Genomic DNA, 24,783 nt, shown 5'->3' on the forward strand with positions numbered 1-24,783 from the left:
TGTTTGCAAAAAGTAATTTATTTTACCTAGATCATTAATAAATTGTTACAGAAGAACATTTTTGGATTTTCATTTTGCCTTAATTCCAAAGCATGCATACATAATTTAAAACGATCGTTCAAAATTATGGATTGTACTGCATGTAAACCTGTCTGAACATTGAACAGAGATTTAAAAAAAGAACGAAACGCCACAATCCAAAGAAACTCTAGAACTCTGAAATACTGGAGCAAGTGATTTTAAAATGATAGCAGACCATATTTTGGAAACAGCTTTATTCAGCAAAGAAATGGCTAGATGAAAATAGATTATAATCAGTCTTCTCATTTCTCAGCTGGTCTTGACTGATTCTCAGGCCCCGCCCATTAAAACAATCTCCAAGCAGAAGATGATGTCACACCCAGAATGAATTTGCTAGAATGCTACCCATAGGCTTTCTATTCTGTTGTCACCGTGTGACAATTCTGTCAGTCTGTCAATATGTACTAACTGGTTCAGTACTAAAAGCTAAGGATGATAATCAATTATGGTTGTGATGTCACAGCTTGAATTGCTCATTACAGACGCTCCCCTACTTACGAACATTCGACTTACGAACAACGGTACATACAAACATATCTGCAAATTGCGTTTAGGTCGAAAAAATTTCGTAAGTTCGATTTTGTATTGCGCGCCTTTTTCCGAGTAGTGCTTCTTTCCGCCGCTAATACCGACGCCTGGCGCTGTGAGCGCTCAGCTAACCCAGAATCCACCTTCCTCTGCCCAGTTCGGTGCGTTGCGTAAGCTGCGTAAATTGCGTAAGTGCGTGATGTATCTCCAGTGCGCAAAGAACCTTTTTCATTTTTATCATGAAATATCTCGTGCAGCCATTATTCAATATGGTTGGTAAAAAGCGAAAGGCTTCTAGTGAGGGAGGTGCAAGGAAGAGGCAAGCCATTTCATTTGAAACGAGTGGCAATAATAACGAAGCTTGATGCGCGTGAGAGTGGTGAGCGTTGCACGGGCATACAACTTGAATCGTTCGACCGTCAGAACCATTTATAAACAGAAAGATCGAGCAGCAGGACCCAAATATTGAACGTTGCACAAAGTTTGCAAACCAATTGAATGATGCCATACAGTGCTACTGCATCATTTATGATGAAAAAAAGAAGAAAACTGTGCAATCGTCGTTAGATCGCTTCTTTCAGCCACTTTCTAATACATAAATCTCTCTCTCTCTCTCTCTCTCTCTCTCTCTCTCCAGTACTGTACATATTCTCTCCATTTTATTAATTTTTTTTTTAGTACAAACCAATGCGTGTTACTTATACAAGCCTTAAACATAAAAATGCACTTATATAAACCTTCAATAAACTTATATAGGCCTTAAACATAAATTATAATACAAAATATAGCACTGAATCAACTTACAAACAAATTCAACTTATGTACGATCGCTCGGAACCTAACTCGTTCGTAAGTAGGGGAGCGTCTGTACCAAACTGTTCGGGTGTACCATACCTCATCCTCATATTAGGCTTCAGCAGACCCGCAACTCTTGTGAGGATACGGAGCTCAAAAAACGAATGAATCAGAAATTGAAATGAAAGTGTTGCATTTACTAATGATAATAACAAAGGAGTTATCATTCTCACTTGTGAAATAGACCAGTTAAAGCTAAAGGTTGTTCAAGGCCACAGCCAATGAGAATATAATTGGTCCTGCAGGGAGATGGTATTTCGACTTAAGAGGTTCTCCAAAGTTAATAGTTGGAGAGACGGAACCATAAATGTGTGCATATAAATGTCGCATTCTTCTACGCAGCAGGGATATTTTTATACATGCAGGGAAACTGGAAATGATGCTGTAATTTATTTGCCTTTAGGGGTAGTGAATAACTATTTAGTATTCTCAATTATTTGTAATGGATTTACCTAATCGCATGGTCCACTGATTTTTTAAACATGGTTGATACGTGGTGACAGTACCAATAAAGACACTGCTGTCTATACAACAACATTTTGAGGTCATGTAACAAAATCAATATTCAATTTGCTCTCACTGTTCACAGTCAATATTGGTAAATTATTTTGGGCATGGTTGTGAAGACAACCAAAGAACAAAAAGTTGTTAATGACTGTGAGCATGTTTGTTGCACTATAACACCAGTCTGACATGGTCCATTTAAATTTAAGAAATTAGGTTACTGTTGATTCAGTTTGTGGATATTAATGCAGAGCTCTTTATAATTGAGCTTTTGTGAACTGGTACTTGCCTGTGAAGCTTTTTGGTATCAATTTGATGATTTAGATTAGATTAGAATTTTATTTCATCCCGTATTCGGGAAATTTCTTGGTTGCAGTAGCAAGACAGACACAAGACACACAAGACATTGTAGAGCTAGGTAAAAAAACTGGAGCCACACACAGGGGATTTAAGGTGGGCGATAAATGAATTTTACCTGACTTGTGTAATGTGACAGACCAAAGGAAACGTTTTCCCTTGGTGCAAGCTGGTAGTAAGGTGGCTATTACAAAACCAAGTGTATATAATTGTGTAAACCATGTGTATATTTAATTAATAATAATTAACCGCTTTTTGAGAGGGCTAACTTGTTTTGCAAGTTAGGTGAATCCAATCTACTAAATGTACATATCAATTTAGAAATTTAAACTCAAATAATTTTGTTTTAAATGTCTTATTGTTGAAATGTGTGTCATTTTTCTTATAGTTGTACCATGTGTTGCATTACAGCTTCACAAAAAATCAAAATGTGAAAAAAGTGAAGGCATTCAAAGAATCACTAAATGTCTTGTTAGCTGTCTTTCTGGCTGAATCGCATCACATTTTGGCAGGACAGAAAAGGGCCGACTGAAATGACTTATGAACTGTAGCAGCATAGATTGTTATTTGCTTGTTTGTTTTTGCAAAAGACAACAGCCATTAAAAAGAAGCGATTCAATGAATGGTTTTTATTTAATTAATTGTCACAGCTTTAAGAAAATATTCTTTTGGAGTACTTTGATCCTTACTTAATTATTGTTATGCACTCTTACCATTTATCCACAGGTATTTAAATTTATTTTTAAATGCATTCATAACGCTTGTGAAATGAAAGTGAAATTTCAAGAAATACTCAGGTGTATTTCATTTAAGCTCACATTTAAGTCTTGAAAATGCAACCCTGGCACCAATAGATTACTCAATTACTACTTAATGGTTAGAATAATAGATAATACTTAAAAAATGCTGGAGAGTACACAAACATACACATATATGTACAACTCGAGTTCTGCACAAAGGAGGACCTATTCAAGACTTACTGCTTACCACTTTAGTCACTTTGTATCTACTTATTCATGTGACCACTTATTTATGTTGACTAGTACTTATCTATGTTGACTACCACTTATTTAGTATGTTGACTACCACTTATTTAGTATGTTGACTACCACTTATATAGTATGTTGACTACAATTTATATATATATTATGTTGCCTACTCATTTGTTTACTACTTCTTTATTGATTATTTATTAATATTATTCATTGATTATTTATCTGTCCCTTTGTTTATTTATTATTGTTGTATGTGCACTTCCCTACTTATTTATGTAGTTGACTACTTATTATGTTGACTACTTTTATTTATTCTTTATTACTTATTTCTTGATTATTTATTTGTCTCTTTGTTTGTTGTTGTTATTGTGCACTTCGTGGTGAGACTTTACATCTCATAATACTTGTATAATAACAATGAAAGCATTCAATTCCATTCAATTCAATATAGCTTGCACATTGTTTCACAGTCCAGAGATTGATGGTTCAATCCCCGATAGGTTCTGATATTCCTGTACGGTACTGGGTACTATTCTTTTCTCCCCACATCCCCAAAACATGCATGGAAGGCTGGTTGAACACTAAATTAGCCATAGGTATGAGTGTGAGTGTGAATGGTTGTTCGTCTCATTGTGAATTCTCTCCCTCTCTGTATAGCTCTGCTATCATTTGTGATCCAAAAAGCCTTAGGTTTATTCCATTCTCTTTCCCTATTTTAATGAAACTGCCATCTGGTTGTCTGGTACGTCGCCATTTGTCCTAAAACGTTTGTTTGTTCCTCTGCCTGTATGTATTGACAGATACCACCACAAACCCCCTGACCCATTTTGCTTTCATGCTAATGTTGTAGGGAACAAAAGCTGAAACTTCTCCATCCTGCAGTTTAGTTTTCAACCAAATCCCAAACACGTACAAATACAGAACTTTTACTAAGAGGAATTTGTTATGTTTCTCCCCTCCACCACCAAAATCCTCTTTGTTGAGTATTAATGGCCAAGTCTGGGCCTGGAAAGCCCCTATCCAGTCTGTTTTCCATATCTCCCTCCTCTACCACACCTGAATCAAATGATCAACTCATCCGCAAGCTGTCCAGAAGCTTCATACCAATCCCGATTATTTGATTCTAGTGTGTTGGTGGAGGGAGACATGGAAAACAGACTGGATAGGGGCTCTTGAGGACCGGACTTGGGCACCCCTATTCCAGGAATATAGTGTATTAGTAATATCATTACTAATACCTTTATACCAACTTTATATTTGAATGGACACTGACACAAATACACAGCAGGTGAATTGCAAAAACACGTTTTTTTACAATAGTCCTTTTTATTATTTACAGCAAGCTGGCTTTCCCCGATTTTTCTTCTGTTGAACACAAAAATGGGAGCACATTTTCCCCCAATTGAAATATGAAAGGGGATGAAGCATTTCGCTTAGTGCCTTAGTGGCAGCCCTTGATAGACGCTTAACCAAATCAAAGGTTTTCGTAAGCATTCAAACAGGAAGAAACGTCAATTTATTTGTGTGTAAACAGGAAAGGTGGGACATTTTAATGATGGGACAATTATTTGTCAAAAGGTTTTGCTTACATTAGTGTGCTCGCTAAACAATTTCAGTAGTAGCCAAAAGTTTCTCTTCCCTAACTTTAGTGATTTGACATTTGGATTCACTGAGTAACTTTTTATTAAATCACCTCAGATTCTTGTAGTCGTAGTCTGGGGTGAAAACAGAGACATTTTTAGAGCCTGAAAGAAAGATAGAGACAGGAAAGAAGTTCAAGATGAGGGGGAAAACGGATATACTGTAGACACAACTAATCTTAGAGTTGTTATTTTAATGATGATAAGGATGAGCAGAAGGATGTGGAAATAAGATAATGATGGTTGTTTGCTTTGGGGTGGGCGTTTAATATGATTTATCTTATATAATTGCTGATACTTTTAATTACCTTGGGGACTCTGTCATGGGATCCACTTTTTCTGGATGAATTACATGCAAAGAATGCAAAGAAACCTCACAACAAAATTGAAACAAAAACAGCAGCCCATATGGACAGTGTAATGAATAGTAAACATATAAATGAATAGGTGACAAAGCAGAATAAAGTTCTCTCTCGAATATCGCGCCTTCAACTTTCACGGATTCACTTCATCGCAGATTTTTTTCTGGAAAAAATAGTTCATAAAAATATGAAAATCCACGCTGAAACTCGCAAGCGGAAGCCACTCCCCTGTCTTCCGCCTGCCACTAGGAAAATGTCGGAAGACAGAGGACTCAGCACTGAAGAAAAAGAATGGCAGCCAGCGGGCAGTGAGCATCATTTTTATCCGAAAATAAATCTTTCTGAGCGGCCGGGAGCCACTGTGAAGGTGGATTTTTATCAGAATGTATTGTGGTCGTTATAATGGGGGTGATCCGACTTCGCGTTTTTTCATTTATCGTGGCCATGTCTGGTCTACACTAACCACGATATTCGAAGGATTACTGTAGTTTCTTTAGGAACGACACAAGAGGACAGTGTGCTGTTCGTATTTTATGTTAAGGTTCAATGTTCATTCAGTGCAATGACAGGAGAACCCTAAGAAAGCAAAGTCTGTGCTAGGCTTGGATGAAGAGCAAGAAGATCAGTTCAGGTCTTCTCACTGACATTTAGGTAGCTATGGACCTAAAATCTGGCAGCATTTCCATTTTGTCCATGTTTTTAATGATTGGATGACTGTCAGGTTTACACCTCTTAAATTCGACACTCGGATCCTTGACTTGACTTGGTGTATAATCATTGACAAAGTCTTAAATACTAGTTGGTTTGACTCACTGTCAGACAGTGATTGTCCATCAAGGCAATTTGGTTTAGGCTTGAATTAGGCCATGGCTGATACAAACCTGTATTAATACAACAATCATTCTTCGTCATATTGATGCATTAGGGTGCTTGTAAGTGTGGTGACCTATCCTTTGTTACGTCTTTGGCAAGACGTCGAGGTGAGGAAGCGGGGAATAGGACCCAAACGCAGGGAAGCAGGCGAGGACGAGGGAGGCGTTGCTTAAACCAAAACTTAATTAACGTAAGCAGGATCTTAGGAAATAACAAAGACCTAGACATCAAATCACATAACCAAACCTGACAAGGGGAGACAGGGGAAAGTGAGGAACGAGGCATATGGAACAGGGATAGAGCTAACGTAGAAACATGGCAGGACATACAATGGTGGACATACAAATGCAGATGATCTAACGAATGACATAACAATCAGTGGGGTTTAAATAGACTGACATGGGTTGACGAGACAATTAGGAACACCTGGGAAATGCACCAGGGGAGGAGAAACGACAGCTGAACACAATGGGCAATCACTAAGACAGGACACCAAGGGGGAAAAAAGCATAAAACCGAGCAACCCTAACATTCTTGGCCCTTTTGAAGCTCAACGGTCAAATACAATATTAGAAATTGGTGCTGCATAGGTAATAACTATTATTTCTCATTTATTTTTACCTAAATCCTGATCATACTCCATAATAATTTAATGTCTCAATTAATACAAAATTAGAAGTGTCGTTAAGATCCCCCACTCAACGATTTAATGGACTCTTCCTCTTTGTGAAAAGCACCATTTACACAATTCTGCAAAGAATTTCGCTCTAATCCTTGGGGTTATTTCACACGCTCGAGAGGTCTGTTATGACAACTTTAAAGAGGTCGTCAGAAACAGTAACCAAAAGGAGAGAAGGAGAAACAAAACAAAAAGCCACAACTTAATTTGATGTTGTATCCCAGGGAACTCAAAGTTTTCCCCTCTTTGTTCAGCAGACATTGACCAGAAATCAAAGTTATCCCTAGTCTTTCCTTCATTCACTGATTGAGAAGGGTTGTGGCTGGACAACTCATGGCTGCTTCACCCTGGCAACCCATGTTTTCAAAATGCTCTGAGCGTCCATGTAGTGGACCAGAAATAGTAACAAGGACACGGGTGTTTCAATTTAGGACAGTTTTCCTTTTATTGTAGTTTTAAAAAAGGATTTAACAACATTTTCGGGGCCCAACTTAAAAGAGGTCAGCTTAACAAAAAACAAGCTGCAACTGAACTGACATCCAGACAATAAAGTGTGGGCGCTTACTATATAAGAAAGGGCTAACCTAAATAAACACATGACCAACTTGAATAGATTTTTACAAACAACTAAATTAATGAATACATTAACACTAAACAATAAGTAAAACTAATGTGCATTTAGAATATATGGGCAATGAAAAAATACCCCAAACAATCAAATGCCTAAATATCCACCTCTATTGCCAAGAGATGGTGCCAGTTCTTTCAAACTCCAATTGCCCGGCTTTGTCGTTGCCCTCAAACAAATATAGTAAATATTCAGACAAATATTAACTCAATGGTGCACCCCACATTAAATTAACTTGGTGGAAATTAGGCTAATGCCTTAATATTAACTCAACTCATTACATACTTTAATGTTTAGATGAGATAAGATTAGAACTTTTTTCATCCCGTATTTGGGAAATTTCCTTGGTTGCAGTAGCAAGACAGACACAGAAGACATTGTAGAACAGGGATCGGGAAGCTTTTTGACACAGAGAGCCATAAACAATTCCTATTTTCAAATTTTATTCCTTGAGAGCCATACTCAAAATGTAAGAGTAAAAATGTGAAAATGAGATGTGATTTTTTGGGGGGTAATTTTACCACTTTTAAAGTACTATAAATGAATTCTTTTGACAACACTGTTACTTAGTTGTTAATCAATGAAAATATGCATGCAGAAAAGTCTAATGAAAAAAAAAGATGATTGATGTTAGAGGAAGTGTGAGCGCCATAGTGCCGACGTGACGCTCCTATTGGTGCATTCGGGACTCGGCACTGTCACCAGCAGTTTAAATACATATTTTACCTCACAGGTTAGCGAAGAGCCACATGCACCCATCAGAAAAGCCACATATGGCTCCCGAGCCATAGGTTCCCTACCCCTGTTGTAGACCAAGGTAAAAAACGTAGTTTAAAATATATGTATACAAAGTAACACTGAAGAGATACTGAAGAGCACAATCATCCAGTTCTCCCCTCATCTGATCTAGCTCTTACCAAACTCAAGGGTCCCGTTTTAAAGATATGGGCAAATCAAAGCTATGTTTGCATCTCTGTATATGAGATACTTAAATGCTATCTTTTGTGACACTATTCCGGGAACATTTCTGGCACATCTCTTTCTGTGGTTCTGAAATGTGGATCTCATATCATGCTTAAGAGCACATAACATGGAATGGCTCATTTTAGCTGCTCTGCCTGCTTGCGATTATAGGGGTGCTGTGATTTAATTTCAAGCTCCAGCATAATAATAATTACATTACTTTGAAAAGTGAGAGGGCCAAATGTAGGTGTGTTTGCCATCTGAGCTGTAGCTAACGCAGTTTGCTATATATCATCAACAATAGGGGTAATCATGGGAATACTTGGAGTACTCGAGTAGACGTTTTGAATTGTTATCATTGGCACACCTGAAAATAAAAAAACTATTAAAGGTAAATTTAAGGTTTTCTAAACCTTGTGACTTCTATTTTTAGGTACCTTTTTTGGTTTGACATCAGCACAACTTTTTCACTACGGTGTTATTATAATTTTGAGTTATATCATGATGATTATAAAATAAGGGATATTATTATTCAAAATAAATATTAGGAAATATTTGCAAAAGTGTCAAAAGGTCCGTAAAAGTAAGGAAAATTTCCCCAGATATATCCGATATTTTAGTTTTACGGTAGAAGTATGGGTGGACCCCGAAGCAGACGACTCAGATAAAGGAGTCGTGTTACAATAGTTATTAAAAGCAAAAACAGATGTGAACATCTAACAAGCTAGTATCAAAAAGGGTCCCTGACAAAAAGATCGAAGGTGGATCTAAAACAACAACAAAAACTGAGGCAAATTCATGGAAAATACCAAGACAAGAAAGAGGACACAAAACAAATATACAGCAAACACTAAATCTAAATCAGGATTGTCAATTGCCAATGGCAACCAGCAAGGCAACATCTTGGCAACATTCTCTTGGGTCGCCTCTGTTTAATTGCTCTGCTAACGAGATGGCACGTAGGTGCGATGCAGGGAGCTCCGCCCACTGCTACACACCTGAGCTCTGTAATGTAAAACAGAACCGGGACAGCAGCAGAATGTGACATTGATGAAGTCTTGTAGGTGTATAACATGTCATGTTCATGAGTGCACTTTCCACGGCAACACACTCGTAACAGAACAAACACATTTAAATTAACTTGGATTAATATATACAGACACTCAAACATACGTTTAATGTAACTACACAAAACTGAATTCTAATTTGGTTTAATTTTTTTTTACCTTTGATCTCTGTGTTGACTCCACCCGGACGTTCAGCGGGAGTTTTTAAAAGGAACGCATCAAGAGTTGTTTGTTTTTGCCTTCCCTTCAAAATATTTCGAAAATGACGCACACAAATGTCGTCACAATATGATAACGCGCACAAATGCCCTCACAATACGATAACGCGCGACCACTTGCCAGCTTGTCAGGGTGCCTCTTTTCTACAAAATCAGAAAACTCTTGCCACTTCGCTAGCATGTCTTTGATATCCTTTGTAGCCAGGCGGCCCCCCTCTTCCACCTACTCCTCGCTACTGAGTTCCCGCAACACCTCCAAATGCTCACTCTCCTGGAGCTCGATTAAATCCTGTGTCATCAGTTCTTCGTGGTGCTCGACGATTAGATCACTACATCTGCTTCGTTAACCTCCAGCCCCAAGGAATTTCCAAGTGACACAATGTCATCCAAGACAACGAGCAAGCTCTGTGACACATACCCCACTCTCATATTTTTCAATTATTTCGCGCTTAATGTTGATTGTCAACGTTCGCCTTTTCTTTGAACAACTCTTCATTCCACCTGTTTGCTTTGGATCCATTGTTGTTCGCTTTGTATTATGCATTGAATAACGGGGGAAAAACATGGGAAAATGCCAGCTCCGCCCAGCGCTCGTAGATATCTGTTATACATGAAAGAGATGCGGCAAAAAAGACAGTGCGCTACAATGATAAACAGCCTCTCATGTCTTGGCCACCTGGCTTTCTCGCATCTTGAAATTTTTCTCGTATCTAGAGATAATTATTTGCTCGAAATTTTTCTCGTATCTCTTGCTGCTCGTATGTAGAGGTGCTCGTATGTAGAGGTACCACTGTAGTTGCACATCCCCAACATGCGATCGTTAATGGGGTGTAAATTAAACACTTTAGCATGTCACACAATGTTCACAGTTTTACAATTTTAAGACCAATACAAGGCAATCGTATTACATAAAGTACAGTATAGCCGCAACTGAAATCGTAACCCATGAGTTTATGTTTGGGTTTGGAGTGTGGGTGGTTGGGTGCAGGTGTGTATACAGTATGTGCGTCAGTTGAGGGTGTGTCGGAGGATAGGTCCGGGTAGTAGTTGACAGTGTTGTCACCCTGATGGCGTCAAGTTAAAAGTTGGAAAATTAGGGTGGAGGAAAAGAAATCCCTCAGGGGCCAGAAAAGGGGGTGTGTTTGTTTGTGTGCGTACAAAGCACAGTGTGCGCTTGAGTTTTCTGTCTGATAGAAGATTGAAAACTCACGTGTGTGTTGGAATGATGTCTCCAGAGGTATTGAAAAAAAATTTGCATACAGGCAATGAAGAACTTATTTCAGAAAGAGAAAAGACAGAAACCACGCAGAGACCCAATAGCTTCCACGTAAGTGCGTGACAAAATGTTTTGTGGGAAACAAAAATGACATAATGATTAGGCTTTTTTATCATATCGTTAATCTCTTCACAACTACAGTTAATAACTATTAGTATGTGTTTAGGGTGTTTGGGACCTGACTCAGCGTCTCATTTCTCAACGGTACTCTCTGCCCTTTGCTGTTCAATGTGTACTTTTATGACTTGAGTCTTAAAAATTTAAGTACTGTATAATGGTATTAATGTTGATGTCCTCACATCGGTTGACAACCAGTATATATATATATATATATATATATATATATATATATATATATATATATATATATATATATATATATATATATATATATATATACTGGTTGTCAACCGATGTGAGGACATCAATATTAATGATATATATATACGACCTGGATTTGAACCCAGAACCTTGAGGCAGACGGGCTAACCACTCAGACTCAAACTCACTATTACATATGTATGTGTATGTATATATATATATATGTATATATATATATATATATATATATATATATATATATATATATATATATATATATATATATATATATATATACATATATAATAGTGAGTTTGAGTCTGAGTGGTGAGCTCGTCTGCCTCAAGGTTCTGGGTTCAAATCCAGGTCGGTCCACCTGCATGGAGTTTGCATGGCTTACTTGCGTGGGTTTCCCCGGGTACTCCGACTTACAACATATTGAGTATTCTCATATCATCTCATTTTCTGAACCGCTTTATCATCATTAGGGTCACAGGGGTGCTGGAGCCTATCCCAGCTGACTCCAGGCCAGAGGTGGGGAACCCCTGAATCGGTGGCCAGCTGATCGCAGGGCACAAGGAGACAGACAACCATGCACACTCACATCCATACCTAGGGGCAATTTAGCGTGTCCAATCAGCCTACCATGCATGTCTTTGGAATGTGGGAGGAAACCGGAGTACCCGGAGGAAACCCACGCAGGCCCAGGGAGAACATGCAAATTCCACCCAGATGGACATGACCTGGATTTGAACCCAGGACCCCAGAGCTGTGAGACCGACGCGCTAACCACTCGCGCCTCTGGGTCGCCCCCATATTGAGTAGTACAGTGGTACCTCGTCATACGACCGCTCGTCATACAAAATTCTCGTCTTACGGCGGAAATTTTGATCGAATAATTTGCCTGTCATGCGATCAAAATTTCGTGATGCGACCAAGCCAGGTCTTTTTTGCATATCTTTCGTGTATAACAATATTTACGAGCACGGAACGATTAATTCAGACGAGTTTCTCCTAAGACCAGGAAACGCACAACGCGCATGAGCGGGCAAAAAGAGGGCTTTCTGGGTAATGAAGTATACTCGTGCACACAACACCGATAGGCAATGGCAACCTTTCTCAGAATAAAACTTCATTACCCACAATCAATACGTGGGTAAGCTCAACTATTGTATTTCCTGTTATTCTTTCTAAGGAAAGAAGGTCCCGCGATCGTTCTTTAAAGACTATTTTTCGTTGGCAAGTGGTCGTGCGTTATTCTATTGTGAGGACATTTGTGTGCATCATTTTGGGAATAGTTTGAAGGCAATACAACAGCAAACAGTCCATCGATAGCGAACGTGAGGGTGGAGGCGTGGCAAACCGCCAACCCGGAAAACGAAGGTAACAAAAGATTACAACAAAATTAGAATTCAGTTTTGTGTAAATTTACATTAAACGTATGTTTGACTGTCTGTATATATTAATCCAAGTAAATTTAAATTTGTTTGTTCCGTTTACGAGTGCGTTGTCGTGGAAAAAAAAAACGACCCCACGCCCCCAAACGTCTGTGTCTCCCGTCGGCGAAATCTGCCCAATTTTAGTTAGATTAAACACATTTTATTACTATTAAACCACTAGTTATGTGTTACTTTGTTAATAGATGGCGAATTAGAAGAAATAAAACATTTTTTCCAATCCAATATCCTGTTTTTGGTGTTTTTTCAGAGGACTGGAACGAATTAATTTGTTTTCCATTCATTTCAATGGAAAACGTCCGCTCGAGTTACGAGAATCTCGTCATACGAGCTCAGTTCCGGAACGGATTAAGCTCGTATCTCGAGGTACCACTGTATAGGGAATTAATACATAATGGACCATTTTTTCAAGATTTTTTTGTTTTGTTTTTGGTGCTTTAGTTTTCCCAAGATCAGTTCATCCTGGACGGTCCATCAGACAAAATTCGCAGAGAGCTGGAGGAAGAACTTAAGATGAACTGCGAGGAACCGAGAAGCCACGCTTGGTACCATGGAGCGATACCTCGACAGGTACTGTGTCATGTGGTTTTGGAACGTCTGCCAAAACAAACCTGATCAAGATCTTGTTAAACTTATTTAGCAGCTATGGCCTGATTTATTAAAATAATGCGCATGCAAAAGTAGAACAAATTTAATTACTCAGCCAAATAAACGAAGAAGCAAACCAGGAGAATGCAAACAATTGCTTGTGTAGTCGCTAATTTTAGAGAATTCAGGAGGAGTGCTGTTTATGCAAATACTGTAGATTAATTTGGGACGTGTATTGTTGTTTATGAAAACGCAGACGACTCATGTGGACTGACTTTGAGTCTTGAAACTTTGTGTCGGTAGGGCAGGTGCAACTTAGCACACAAAATGGCCCCAGTATATTACAGGTTAAAATGAAAGGCGACATTTTCGCAGTTGAGTAAATATTTGTAAAATGCCAAAAAGAAAAATCTGGCGATTTTAGAAAATCAGACTTTAAAATCTTTGGTACATTGTCAACAGATTAAAGGCTTTGAAATAAGATAGGCACTTATTAGAGGAGCATATCACTTTTTATAGTTTTTTTTCTCTTTGGTAAACCCAATTCCCATTCTAATTGTAAACCACTATTAAATTAAAGTCTCTGGGGTTTGTTAGGCTGAATCTAACTGGGATCAGCTTGTGTTTGTATGTCGATCTGTTTCTCTTGTCACAGAGTTTGGCTGTTAAATGATCATGTGCTTGTTTACATATGAGCCATGTAATATTACGTTTTAATTCGAAGAATTATTTTGCCCTGTACTTTAGTACAGTAGAGTACTGTTCAATTCCAACACATGCAGCTTTTCATGAATTGGGTTTTGTAGATGTATACATTTTCCTATAATCACATAAAATTATACATACATTCATATATTTCTTCAATGCTTTTCTCTCCCTGTGTTCAAGTTAATACACAAAGATGTCTGTTTTCCTTCTGGAAACAAAAGCCAACCAGTTCAAATTTGATAAAGTTGGAATTTATTTTTACACTTTGCCGCCAGTAAGTAATGTGCCAAGGGGCCGATGTTAACATGCTCATTTTGCATAAGGACTAGTATATATTCTTTGACCTGGTGATTACTGGGAGGAGCCTTTTTCCCTTTTTCCTAACTCTGATGGCCCAGGCCTGAGTTGGAAAAGGATTATTTTCCATTTTGAATGCATTATCTTTTGTTCTCATCTAATTTGTTCCATGTTTTTATTTTTATTTTTACTTATTGTTATGTTCTTACAAAATGTGCACCCAACTCTGTACAAAAGGATAAAAGATATCTGCTGTAGAGGAATTCAGCTATGACTGTTGTTGCAGTAAATTTTTAATTTTCTCTACTGTTTATTTCAAACTCAGACCCTTGTTCTAATGCAGTACCTTTTTTTTACCAAACCTAGGTTGCTGAAAACTTTGTTCAGAGAGATGGAGATTTCCTGATTCGTGATTCGCTGTCAAGTCCAGGAAGTTATGTTCTGACTTGCCAATGGCGAAATGCAGCCCAGCATTTTAAAATTAACAAAAACGTAATATCATAAAGTACTTTTTATTCCCATTAGTACTTTGTCATTTTCACAACATAATATTCTGAAATATGTATATTCAAAACACTTTACCACTTGTCTCCTAGGTTGTAATGTTGAATGAAGCATATTCCAGAGTTGAGTACCGTCTGGATCGGGAAGGTTTTGACAGCGTTCCTGCTCTAATAAGATATTACGTAGGCAACCGAAAACCTGTATCTCTGGTGAGTTTTCAACATAACCTGCGTCTTCTAGGTAAAAAAAAACTGATTATACACATAGTATGTTAAATGTTGTTTGGAATGGTGGGAGAGTGGTTATCACGTCTGCCTCACAGATCTGTGATTGACCATTCAATCCCTGGTGACATAGCAAAAACCTCCATGGTATGCTGATTGAACACTTAATTTTCCCTGGGTATGAGTTTGTGTGTGAATGGCTGTCTAATTGGATGGCAAGCAATTGAGGGTGTCCCAGCCCACAGTTGGTTGTGAGGATAAGTGGTACGGAAAATGAATGAAGGTTGTTTAATTGTTGGTTATTACATTTATATTTCAGGTGGTAGGTGCCATTATATTCCAGCCAATCAACCGCACACTGCCATTACGCTGCTTGGAACAAAAATACGGACTTTCAAGTATCCATCGAGATGCAGGACTAATCGAACAGGAACGGCGACGTCAGAAACGCCTCAGCCTCAATATTACCAATGGTCATATTCAAGACAACACACACAGTCTACACGATGGCACCCATTACCACAATAATGCCATGGGTAGAGGAACCCAGCTCAGGTTAAAAGATCGTTGCGGTAGTCAACCAGCGAGTCTCAATCAACTCCCAGAGAAGCGGCGACCACTGAAAGCGCACCAGTCAGAAAGCTTTTTACCACTGGGCAAGAATTTTTAATTATTTATTTTTTTAGATAAACTTGAAAGATTCAGTGAATTGAGCTGTTAGGGAGAATGCAGAATTAAGAGCCACAATAATATTGATCACTAACATTTTGAGAATGTTTTGCATTTGACAATTGTATTGGATTTCATTAGATTATATAACGACATGTAAATTTAATGAGTTTTCCCTTTTTAACCACAAATAATGACTCTTTCAGGATCTAAACCCCAGAATTACCAACCCTCGGATCCCCTTCTTCTGAGCTCAAATCCCAAGTCTCCTGTGTTTCGGACAGGCAGCGAGCCATTGCTGAGCCCGTCCATGACTCGTCGGTCAGCAGAATTGATGCCAGGTAAAAGGCAGAGGTGTTCAACTGAAGGAATGAGGTTCAAACTGAGAAGCTGTCTTGTACGGACCCCGACCTTCAACCAGCAGAGAAGGATTTGCATTTGCAGTTGTCTCGAAATTTTCAAACCAATTCCCATGGGAGTAAAGTCATCTTTAATGACCTTACTCAACCAATCAATCATGACGATTCAAAAGGTTTTTAACGCACACAGCGTCTCAAAATGAAAAAATGCCGCAAAGAAAATTAACGAGCTGAGTCTTTGCCTTACATGCAGGTTCTTGCTTTGTTATAGGACATAAACAAATCTTTCTTATATCAGCAACATTTGATCCACTGCAAAGGAGCGATTTACTTTTAATTTTTCTCTTCACACTGCTTGCATACGAGTAGGAAAGTTACATTTGCTCATATGCTTGATGAACTGAGCTTCAAAGATACAGAAGTAGTAGTTTTAATGACATATTTAGATATAGTAAATACTTTAAATAATATTTAATTGCCTTTTCAAATTCCTTGCAGGTCAACCAATCCGGGGCTCTGACAGCCAGCTGTATCCAAAACCTCCCCCCAAACCCAGCAAGGTCCCATTGGCACGGCTGCCTCGCTTCCCCTGCCTTCAGCTCCCAGACCCGCCCTCAAACATGACGGACACCGCCTTCCAAAGCACGTCTTCACCCACTCTGGGCTCAACATGTGGGGGAGGTACCGTAATTCCCTTGTTTTATTTGATGTTAACGTATTGTAGAAAGTTTCATGTTTAGACCGGGTCAACCTTTAATTGAAAGGTCAGGGTGTTGAAGCAGACTTTCCCAACTTGCCTGTGTGAAAGATCTGGAGTGGGTATTTGGTAGTCGTGTCAGAGGGGCACAAGTTTCTTCCTCACTTCTGTCAGTCTTCCCCAGAGTAGCTTTGTAGTAGTTAATTAATAATGCACTGTAAAGCATATTTACTAAGTGTCCTTAAAAGGGCTATAAAATATAATGCATTGTAACCTGCTCTAAATTGTCCCTAGAATTGAGTGAGAATGAATGATTGTTCATCTCATTGTCCCCCCACTCACTGCCCATAGTTGGCTGGGGTAGGCTTCAACACCCCCACAACCCTCGTGACGATAAGCAGTGCGGAAAATGAATCAAATGTAATAGATGTCACTGTTCCATTTCAGGTCCTCCGGTGATGTCTATCCACGCAGATCCTCAAAGCCCTTCCAGTAGCAGGCTTCCACAGTTTCAGATTCCCGACTCCGAGGCAATATCAAGACGAACGGAATACCTGGTACCTTCTCCTGCAGACCAAAGATCCTGCAGCCCGCTGAACTGGAATGAACCAAACTCTCCCAACTCCACCCGAGACAACGCCCATGAACTTGAGCAGCTGCCGTGCAGCTATGTTGAGAGACTAAGGCAAGACGTGGAAGGAGTGCATGAGGCGGCCGGGCACAGAGGGCTGGACAGAAGCTCGTACCATCACGCCATTGAGGCTTTGGAAAACACCAGTGAGGAGGAGGAAGAGGAAACAGAGGAGCAAGAGGAGAAGAGTAACGTGTTTCTGAGGCCAGTGCTGGAAACTGAGTCAACATTTCGACCGATGGAGTTCAACTCTCGCCTTCTACCAGCTGAAAACAAACCGCTGGAGGTGTTGGTTTTGAAGAGAGCCAAAGAACTGCTGCTGAGCCACAACCATCACAGTATAGCCAGACACCTGCTAATGGCTGACTGCCAGGTACACTTGCACATTCATCGTGCCTTAGCCTCAACCCCTATGCGTCACTACAAGCCAATTTTCAGTTTCAAACCACATCTTAACCTTCAAACCATGTTTAGAAAGCTGACCAAACTATCTTTTTGGCCACATGGCCCCAAAGCCACAGATGCAAAGTGTTGTTTCACCTAACCCACAACAAAGTTGGCTACCTCAAGGGGTAATTCCAGGACACTTAGGCTTCATGTCTTTCCAATTGCAAAGAAAGGACAACAAACTTCAGATGAGCAGTCTAATTTGCAAGTTTTTTTACTTGCCTGCCTGATTTATTGGTAATAAAAATTTGAGGCACATCTAACTGATTGGAAATTTTAATCTTAAAAGGAGCTGTTTATTTTATTTTTGCAAAACTGTACCCAAGGTCACCTGGAATACATTTTTAATGTTTTAAAAAACAATAAACTTGACCCTATCCCTGTCAAATATGGCCAGCAGGCAGGGGACACCTTGAACTGGTTGTCAGTCAATTGCAGCGGACAAAGTTATGGACAACCATTAACACTCACACTCATAACTCGTGGCACTTTGAAGCAGGGGCGACCATCTCTCATTCTCAAAGGCACAACTCGTATCATTATCGGGCTTCCGAAGAGATTTCTGAGGAGTTGATATTTGATTCAGGTGAGTTTGAGGAGGGATACATGGAAAACAGACTGGAAAGGTGCCTTCGAGGACCAGAGATGGTGACCCCCTAATTTAGAATGTTGAACCAGCCTACCATGCATGTTTTTGAGATGTGAGAGGAAACCGGAGTACCCAGACAAAACCCACACAGGCCAGGGGAGAACATGCAAACTCAACACAGGATGTCCGAAATCACTTGGGGATTGAACCCTCAATCTCAGAACAGTGAGGCAGGCCTGCCAACCACTCTTACCCTGGGCCGCCCTGCCGTCATATACAATAATAGTTTTACCACAAAAATCAATTACATGAATTTGCTAGAAAACATCAATTGGTCAACACACCAATATTGATTAGGTGAAAGACATTTGGCTTGCACTATACATGCATACACACATTTTATAAGGAAAAAAAGACAGATAACAAAAATCGAAACAATATGCAGGTCAACCGAAGTCAACATGCAAATCCAAAAGGGTTCAAAACATCACATCCCTATACTAGTAACCAGAGATATTTTGCTTTGCAGGTGGCAAGAATACTTGAAGTATCGTCTGAGCAGAGATGTCGAATGGGCGTTGCTTCTGGACTGGAGCTGGTCACCTTGCCACATGGTCGACAGCTGAGGCTGGACCTGATGGAAAGGTATATCATTTGAACCATTGTCAATGCTGTCATTGGTGATGATTGACATGGAAGCCTTCGAAGTTCCGTCTTTTTATCAATCAAGATCTCAACGGTGCCTGATCTAAAGTCTCTCTCTTTGCATCTCCTCTTCTCAGACACCACACCATGGCGATAGGTGTTGCTGTGGATATTCTGGGCTGTACAGGCTGCGTGGAGGAGCGAGCATGCACCTTGAATCGCATCGTTCTGGTTGCATTGGAGTTGAAGGACACTGTGGGCGACCTATTTGCATTTACTGCCCTGATGAAAGCTCTGGAATTGCCGCAGGTGAAGTGCAGACATGCACTTTTACTACATACACACAGATATGTAGAGGCACAAGTTGCAATGTCAAATAGTTTAATTGGTATTTAAATGTTCTGCTATCACGAGATTACGTCAATGGAAATGGTTCTAATGGAATTTTCTAAAGGGGATTCTTAGCTATATTCATTCGAAGACCTACATTTGACCTGAGATTATTGAAATATCCCAAGAAATGGTGACCATGTCAGCAAATTGAAAATGATAGTACTAATGTAATTTTATATGGGCAAAACTTAGTACTCAAATGTCGCTGTCTTTTACGATTTCATAATTATTCCATGCGTTGGGGAACGTTCACCTTTTTTCAGGAGTTGTGGTCAAAACATCACAACCGTAATCGATGATCATTCCTAGCTTTCTACGACCGTCCTAGCTTGACACAGTGCCACAGCAGTCACTTTATTAGGAAATATTATTATTATTATGCTGCGGCCCAGTGGATGAGTGGTTTGCATGTCAGCCTCACAGCTCTGGGGTCCTGGGTTCAAATCCAGGTTGGTCTACCTGTGTGGAGTTTGCATGGTGTGGGTTTTCTGCAGACACTACGGTTTCCTCTCTCATTCCAAAAAAATGCATGGTAGGCTGATTGGACACTAAATTTCCCCTAGATATGAGTGTGAGTGTGAATGGTTGTCCGTCTCTTCGTGCCCTGCGATCGGCTGGCCACCGATTCAGGGTGTACCCCCCTGCATTTGGCCCGAAGTCAGCTGGGATAGGCTCCAGCATTCCCCGCGACCCTTGTGAGGATAAAGCGGTTCAGAAAATGGAGTGATTCACCAACTATTATTAAATATGGTCTGGTATCAAGTCAATTGGTGTAGTATTTCATAGCATTTTTAATGGGAACCTGTTTTTTTATGCACGTTGCAGATCAGTCGTTTGGAAGACACATGGACAACTTTACGGAGGAATTACACACAGACTGCCATCACTTATGAGAAAACTCTGAGACCTTTCTACAAGAATCTCTACGAAGGAACAGGTACAGGGGAAAAAATCAAACTGACATACAATACACCCGCAGTCAAAGCTTTTGGGGTATCTTGTCACACTACAAACGGTGAATTGTCTTAAAATAAGTACAGTATATCATCTTGGGTGATCTATTGATTGACTCTCTTTAATGTCCTACAGCATGCTGTCCTGCTATGGTTTGCATTCCCTTCCTGTTGCCTCTAATCACGTTATTGGAGCGGCCATCCATATCACCAGAGGGGGCGGAGCTCTGGGAAACCAGTGACCAGGGCTGTGACATCATGCTGCGTCACCTCGAGGCTGCACGCCATGTCGCTCATAACGCACAATGTTACACTGACAACGCAGAGAGGACCATGAATGGTAAATGCAACACACGATACAGACACTACTATCGTGATACCTCGACTTGCAAAATTAATTGGTTCCACCAATGGTTTCGTAACTGGGATATTTCCCTAAGTAGAGACGCATTTTACTTTGAAACACGGTAATTTTATCCAACCTTTCTGAAGTTCCCAATACTACTCCAGACATCCTTTAAGAAATTTATCAGTAGTCCAATTTCGTATAAAATATGTGCAAAAAAGATATTTATTTGTAATAATATATATTAAACCATTGAAATTAATCAGACATGCAAATACTTTTTCCATTGGGGTGGATATGTAAGTGGCTACGTGGGGCAGAAGACGTTTGAAAGCTGAGTAAATATACAAACACAACTTAAAAACGTGAAAATATGTTACATTTAGCAAAATATCTATCCAATGCCAGTTACCTTTTAATGACTTTTCATCAATTTCCTAAAATGCGCAAGGCATTTGTCGTCAAGATGGGTGTTCGCAAGACTCATGAAAAGTTTAACAACAGCACGCTTCTTCTTTGCAGTGGCACGGTTAATAACTTTTTTTCATTCATTTTCTGAACCGCTTTATGCAAATTAGGGTCGCGGGGGTGCTGGAGCCTATCCCAGCTGACTTCAGACCAGAGGCGGGGGAGACCCTGAATCAGTGGCCAGCTGATCGCAGGGCACAACGAAATGGACAACCATTCACACTCACCCATACCGTGTGCGGTCGATTGGTCGCCGGTCTTTTGGTCGCGGTCTTTTGGTCGCCCCGACTGCGACAACGGGCGACCAAAAGACCGGCGACAAAACAAGGTAAAACAACACGGTCTACGCATCAATAAAAGCCAACAATGGCCATGAGCAGTTTCACTGAGCCGACGTGTGAGTGTATAAGAGTTTGTATGTACATGCGTTGTCCCTTTAAGAAGCTACGTCAGTCAGGGTCTTAACAAGTTCTCCAACAAAAAACAATAAAAGTCCGGGAAATTTGGAGCTTTTCTTTAGCCTAATAAGTATGACTAAATAGTAATTCGCAGTTTGTATTTAGGGAATTTGAGCAACGATTTAAATGGTAATTATCACTTACCTTCCGGGCGGCCAAAAGACCGGCAACCAATAGACCGGCGACCAATCGACCGTGTACCCACCCATACCTAGGGGCAATTTAGAGTGTCAAATCAGCCTACCATGCGCGGTTTTGGAATGGGGGGACCACAGTACCCAGAGGAAACCCACGCTGGCCCGGGGAGAACATGCAAACTCCACACAGGTGGAACGACCTGGATTTGAACCCAGGACCTCAGAGCTGTGAGGCAACGCGCTAACCACTCAACCGCCCGGGTAATAACTTTCTTCGGTAAAAATGATGACAGCCCAAGAATAAAAGGTACATTAAACACACTGAGAAAAACTCAAGAAACAACGTATTAAAACTCTGTGACAAACGAGGGTTGAAGGCGTACAAATTAGGCACTCACCCAGCTGGAGCTGATCAGCCATGGTCACATAAAAAGTGGCTGGAAAGGGGGCTTTTGTTTGGATGGTCGTGCTCATAATCCCCTTATGACCGCTATCCCGTTCTTGCGTTCCCCTACAGCGCGCTAACCTCGGGTCAGGCATCATGGAGACATAGCTTCCTTCAGCCAATTGGAGGCCATCGGAGATCTGGGAAATAGCTAATGGGACAACAACTCTATCCCAAGAATTAAAAAATAAAATACAAGATGCTACAGGAGGATGTTTGATTTTTTCAGATTTCGCGGTTCGTAATTTAACCTGAATACTATTTCCTATGTGACATTCATAAATAGAGATACCACTGTGTTTAAAAAAAGTTTTGTAAATGAATTAATTCAATGTCCATGTTAACCTTGATACGTGCATGCATATTTTTAGGATTCCAGTGTGATGAAGACCTCCTGGAAGTGTTCAAGACAGACTTTCAGATACGGCTACTCTGGGGTAGCCGTGGTGCTTCGGTCAACCAATCAGATCGCTTCAGCAAATTCAACCTCATCCTCACTGCATTGTCAAGGAAGCTGGAGCCCAAAATACAAACTTTGATATGACTTCCTGGGAGTGGCAACATTCAGAATGTACATGCAGGACTAAAGAAAGAACTCTTCTATTCAGCTGTGTAACCTAATCTCACAAAGAAAAATTGGGAAGTCACGATGAACAGGGTTACATTGAATAGTCTGAATAACTGATATCCTCCTCTCCATGTTTTTATACTGCACCAACAGCAACAAAGTGTAAAACCTAAAACAAACATTACTGTATTTACTCCCATATAAGCCGCACCCTTAAAATTGTTGAATTTTACAATTTCTCACATATAAGCCGCCCCTTGATTCACAATTTTCACCACCATATTCATGGTTTTAATAGGGAGTACAAATGTGTTACTTTGAAAGGAAAATCTTAAGAAAAATCATCGCACGTGGTGTTTCTGAGATACTGTATGAATCAAAAGCACATTATTAGGTTCAATATTATAAGGAATTAATTCATTCAGTTATGGTTGCATTCTTACTGCAAAACAGAAAATAACCAACAAATAGTAAATGTTACTTTGCTGACATCTACTGGTGAAAAAGACTATAGCAAGTCTTGTGCGCATAAAAGGTGCACCCTTGATTCAGTCATCATTTGTTTTGTTACAAATACGGTTTATATGCCAGAAAATATGGTAATTCTAATTCTAACATTGTAAATTTAAACCTGAGCTAAATGGTCACACATGATGCCAACACACAAAAAAATAACCTAACTGTAAATACAATGCCACACTTCGACATAATGATACTGATATTATTAGATGCTGCTTCAGTAACTCATATTTCAGTAGCTATTGTGGACATAATGTACAGGCATCATTTCCACTTTGTACGTCATATTTTTACACTATAGTTATATATTCATCCCCTTTAAAAATGTCAGAAGCCAGATTAAGAAATATGCTCTAATTTGAGCAGCACTTGTGAATTGTATATTTACAATGACGCTCCTTGTCCGTTTCCAGACAAGCGTTCAAGTGTTAAGACCCTTTAAATTAGGAAATATCATGAAATGAGGAAGAAACTTGCACTTTTTTGGGGGAAAACAGACATCTGTGTAGCATCTCTATAGAATTGGCTATAAATGGACAAGACTCAAGAATTTAAGTTCTTCATTTCAGTCTGTTCACACAAAACATAAGAAAGCCTTTTATGAAGAGAGTCTACAGCTATATATTTTTAGCTGCTTAATAAATTAAACCACATCAATAGTCCAATAGTATTTAAAACTGATTTTTTTGTTTGTGTATAGGTGTATAGACAAATAAAAATATGTAAACTTTCAACTAAAGTTGTACAGATGTAAAGCATTGACGTGCCTTGTATATAATCAGGAAAAAAATGAAGTTGAATGTTTATATTCTGAACTACTGTGGTAAATTTCAATAAATATGGTACATCTGTGGAGTTTGGATTGTGTGTACATAGAATTTTGCCCATGCAGACAAAAACAACAGAAATGAAACTTAATAAAATATAGGACTCAATAGTGGTGTATATACAGGTAAATATACATTACTATACACTTAAAAAAAAATTAAATTAATCTTTTCAGGCACAAATTGTGTGTTTTTTTTTTTTTTTTTTAATGTTTATTTTTTTTACTTACAAATTCCAGTGTTTTCAAACTTTGAGCTCTGGGCCCAATTGCGGACCACGGGACAACATTTTGCAGCCCCCATTTGACAGCTAATTTCAGAATTAGTGTTGCCTGCATGAATTTTATTGAATTAAATTCATTGAAGCGAAAAATAAATGATTTAAATCATAATTATAGACAAATAAATAATCTGAATACAATTAAATATAAAGTAAAATATACAGTAAAAGATAAAAATATAAAAAAGGAATTTGTAAATCATTGGAAAAAAATTAAAAACCAATTC

The 24,783-nt window shown here is 39.3% G+C and overlaps 1 protein-coding gene across 3 annotated transcripts in view; it reads left to right on the plus strand.

The window, feature by feature from the left end:
- Positions 1 to 24,304, plus strand: part of bcar3 (BCAR3 adaptor protein, NSP family member) — a 57,853-nt gene extending 33,549 nt beyond the window's left edge. For 2 of the 3 annotated variants that reach the window (XM_077594727.1, XM_077594729.1), the window contains 12 exons: positions 13,246 to 13,374; positions 14,764 to 14,889; positions 14,994 to 15,110; positions 15,445 to 15,781; positions 16,001 to 16,135; positions 16,652 to 16,834; positions 17,298 to 17,854; positions 19,047 to 19,162; positions 19,300 to 19,471; positions 20,381 to 20,492; positions 20,645 to 20,848; positions 22,734 to 24,304. In XM_077594727.1, the coding sequence (XP_077450853.1) occupies positions 13,246 to 13,374; positions 14,764 to 14,889; positions 14,994 to 15,110; positions 15,445 to 15,781; positions 16,001 to 16,135; positions 16,652 to 16,834; positions 17,298 to 17,854; positions 19,047 to 19,162; positions 19,300 to 19,471; positions 20,381 to 20,492; positions 20,645 to 20,848; positions 22,734 to 22,906 (2,361 nt within the window). In that variant the 3' untranslated portion in view covers positions 22,907 to 24,304. Of the gene's footprint in view, positions 1 to 9,681; positions 11,078 to 13,245; positions 13,375 to 14,763; positions 14,890 to 14,993; positions 15,111 to 15,444; positions 15,782 to 16,000; positions 16,136 to 16,651; positions 16,835 to 17,297; positions 17,855 to 19,046; positions 19,163 to 19,299; positions 19,472 to 20,380; positions 20,493 to 20,644; positions 20,849 to 22,733 lie in introns of those variants that run through there. The other variant, XM_077594728.1, reaches the window with a different exon arrangement.
- The last annotated feature ends 479 nt before the right edge of the window (positions 24,305 to 24,783 follow it).

The sequence above is a fragment of the Stigmatopora argus genome, chromosome 24, assembly GCF_051989625.1.
Source record: "Stigmatopora argus isolate UIUO_Sarg chromosome 24, RoL_Sarg_1.0, whole genome shotgun sequence".
NCBI lineage: Eukaryota > Metazoa > Chordata > Actinopteri > Syngnathiformes > Syngnathidae > Stigmatopora > Stigmatopora argus.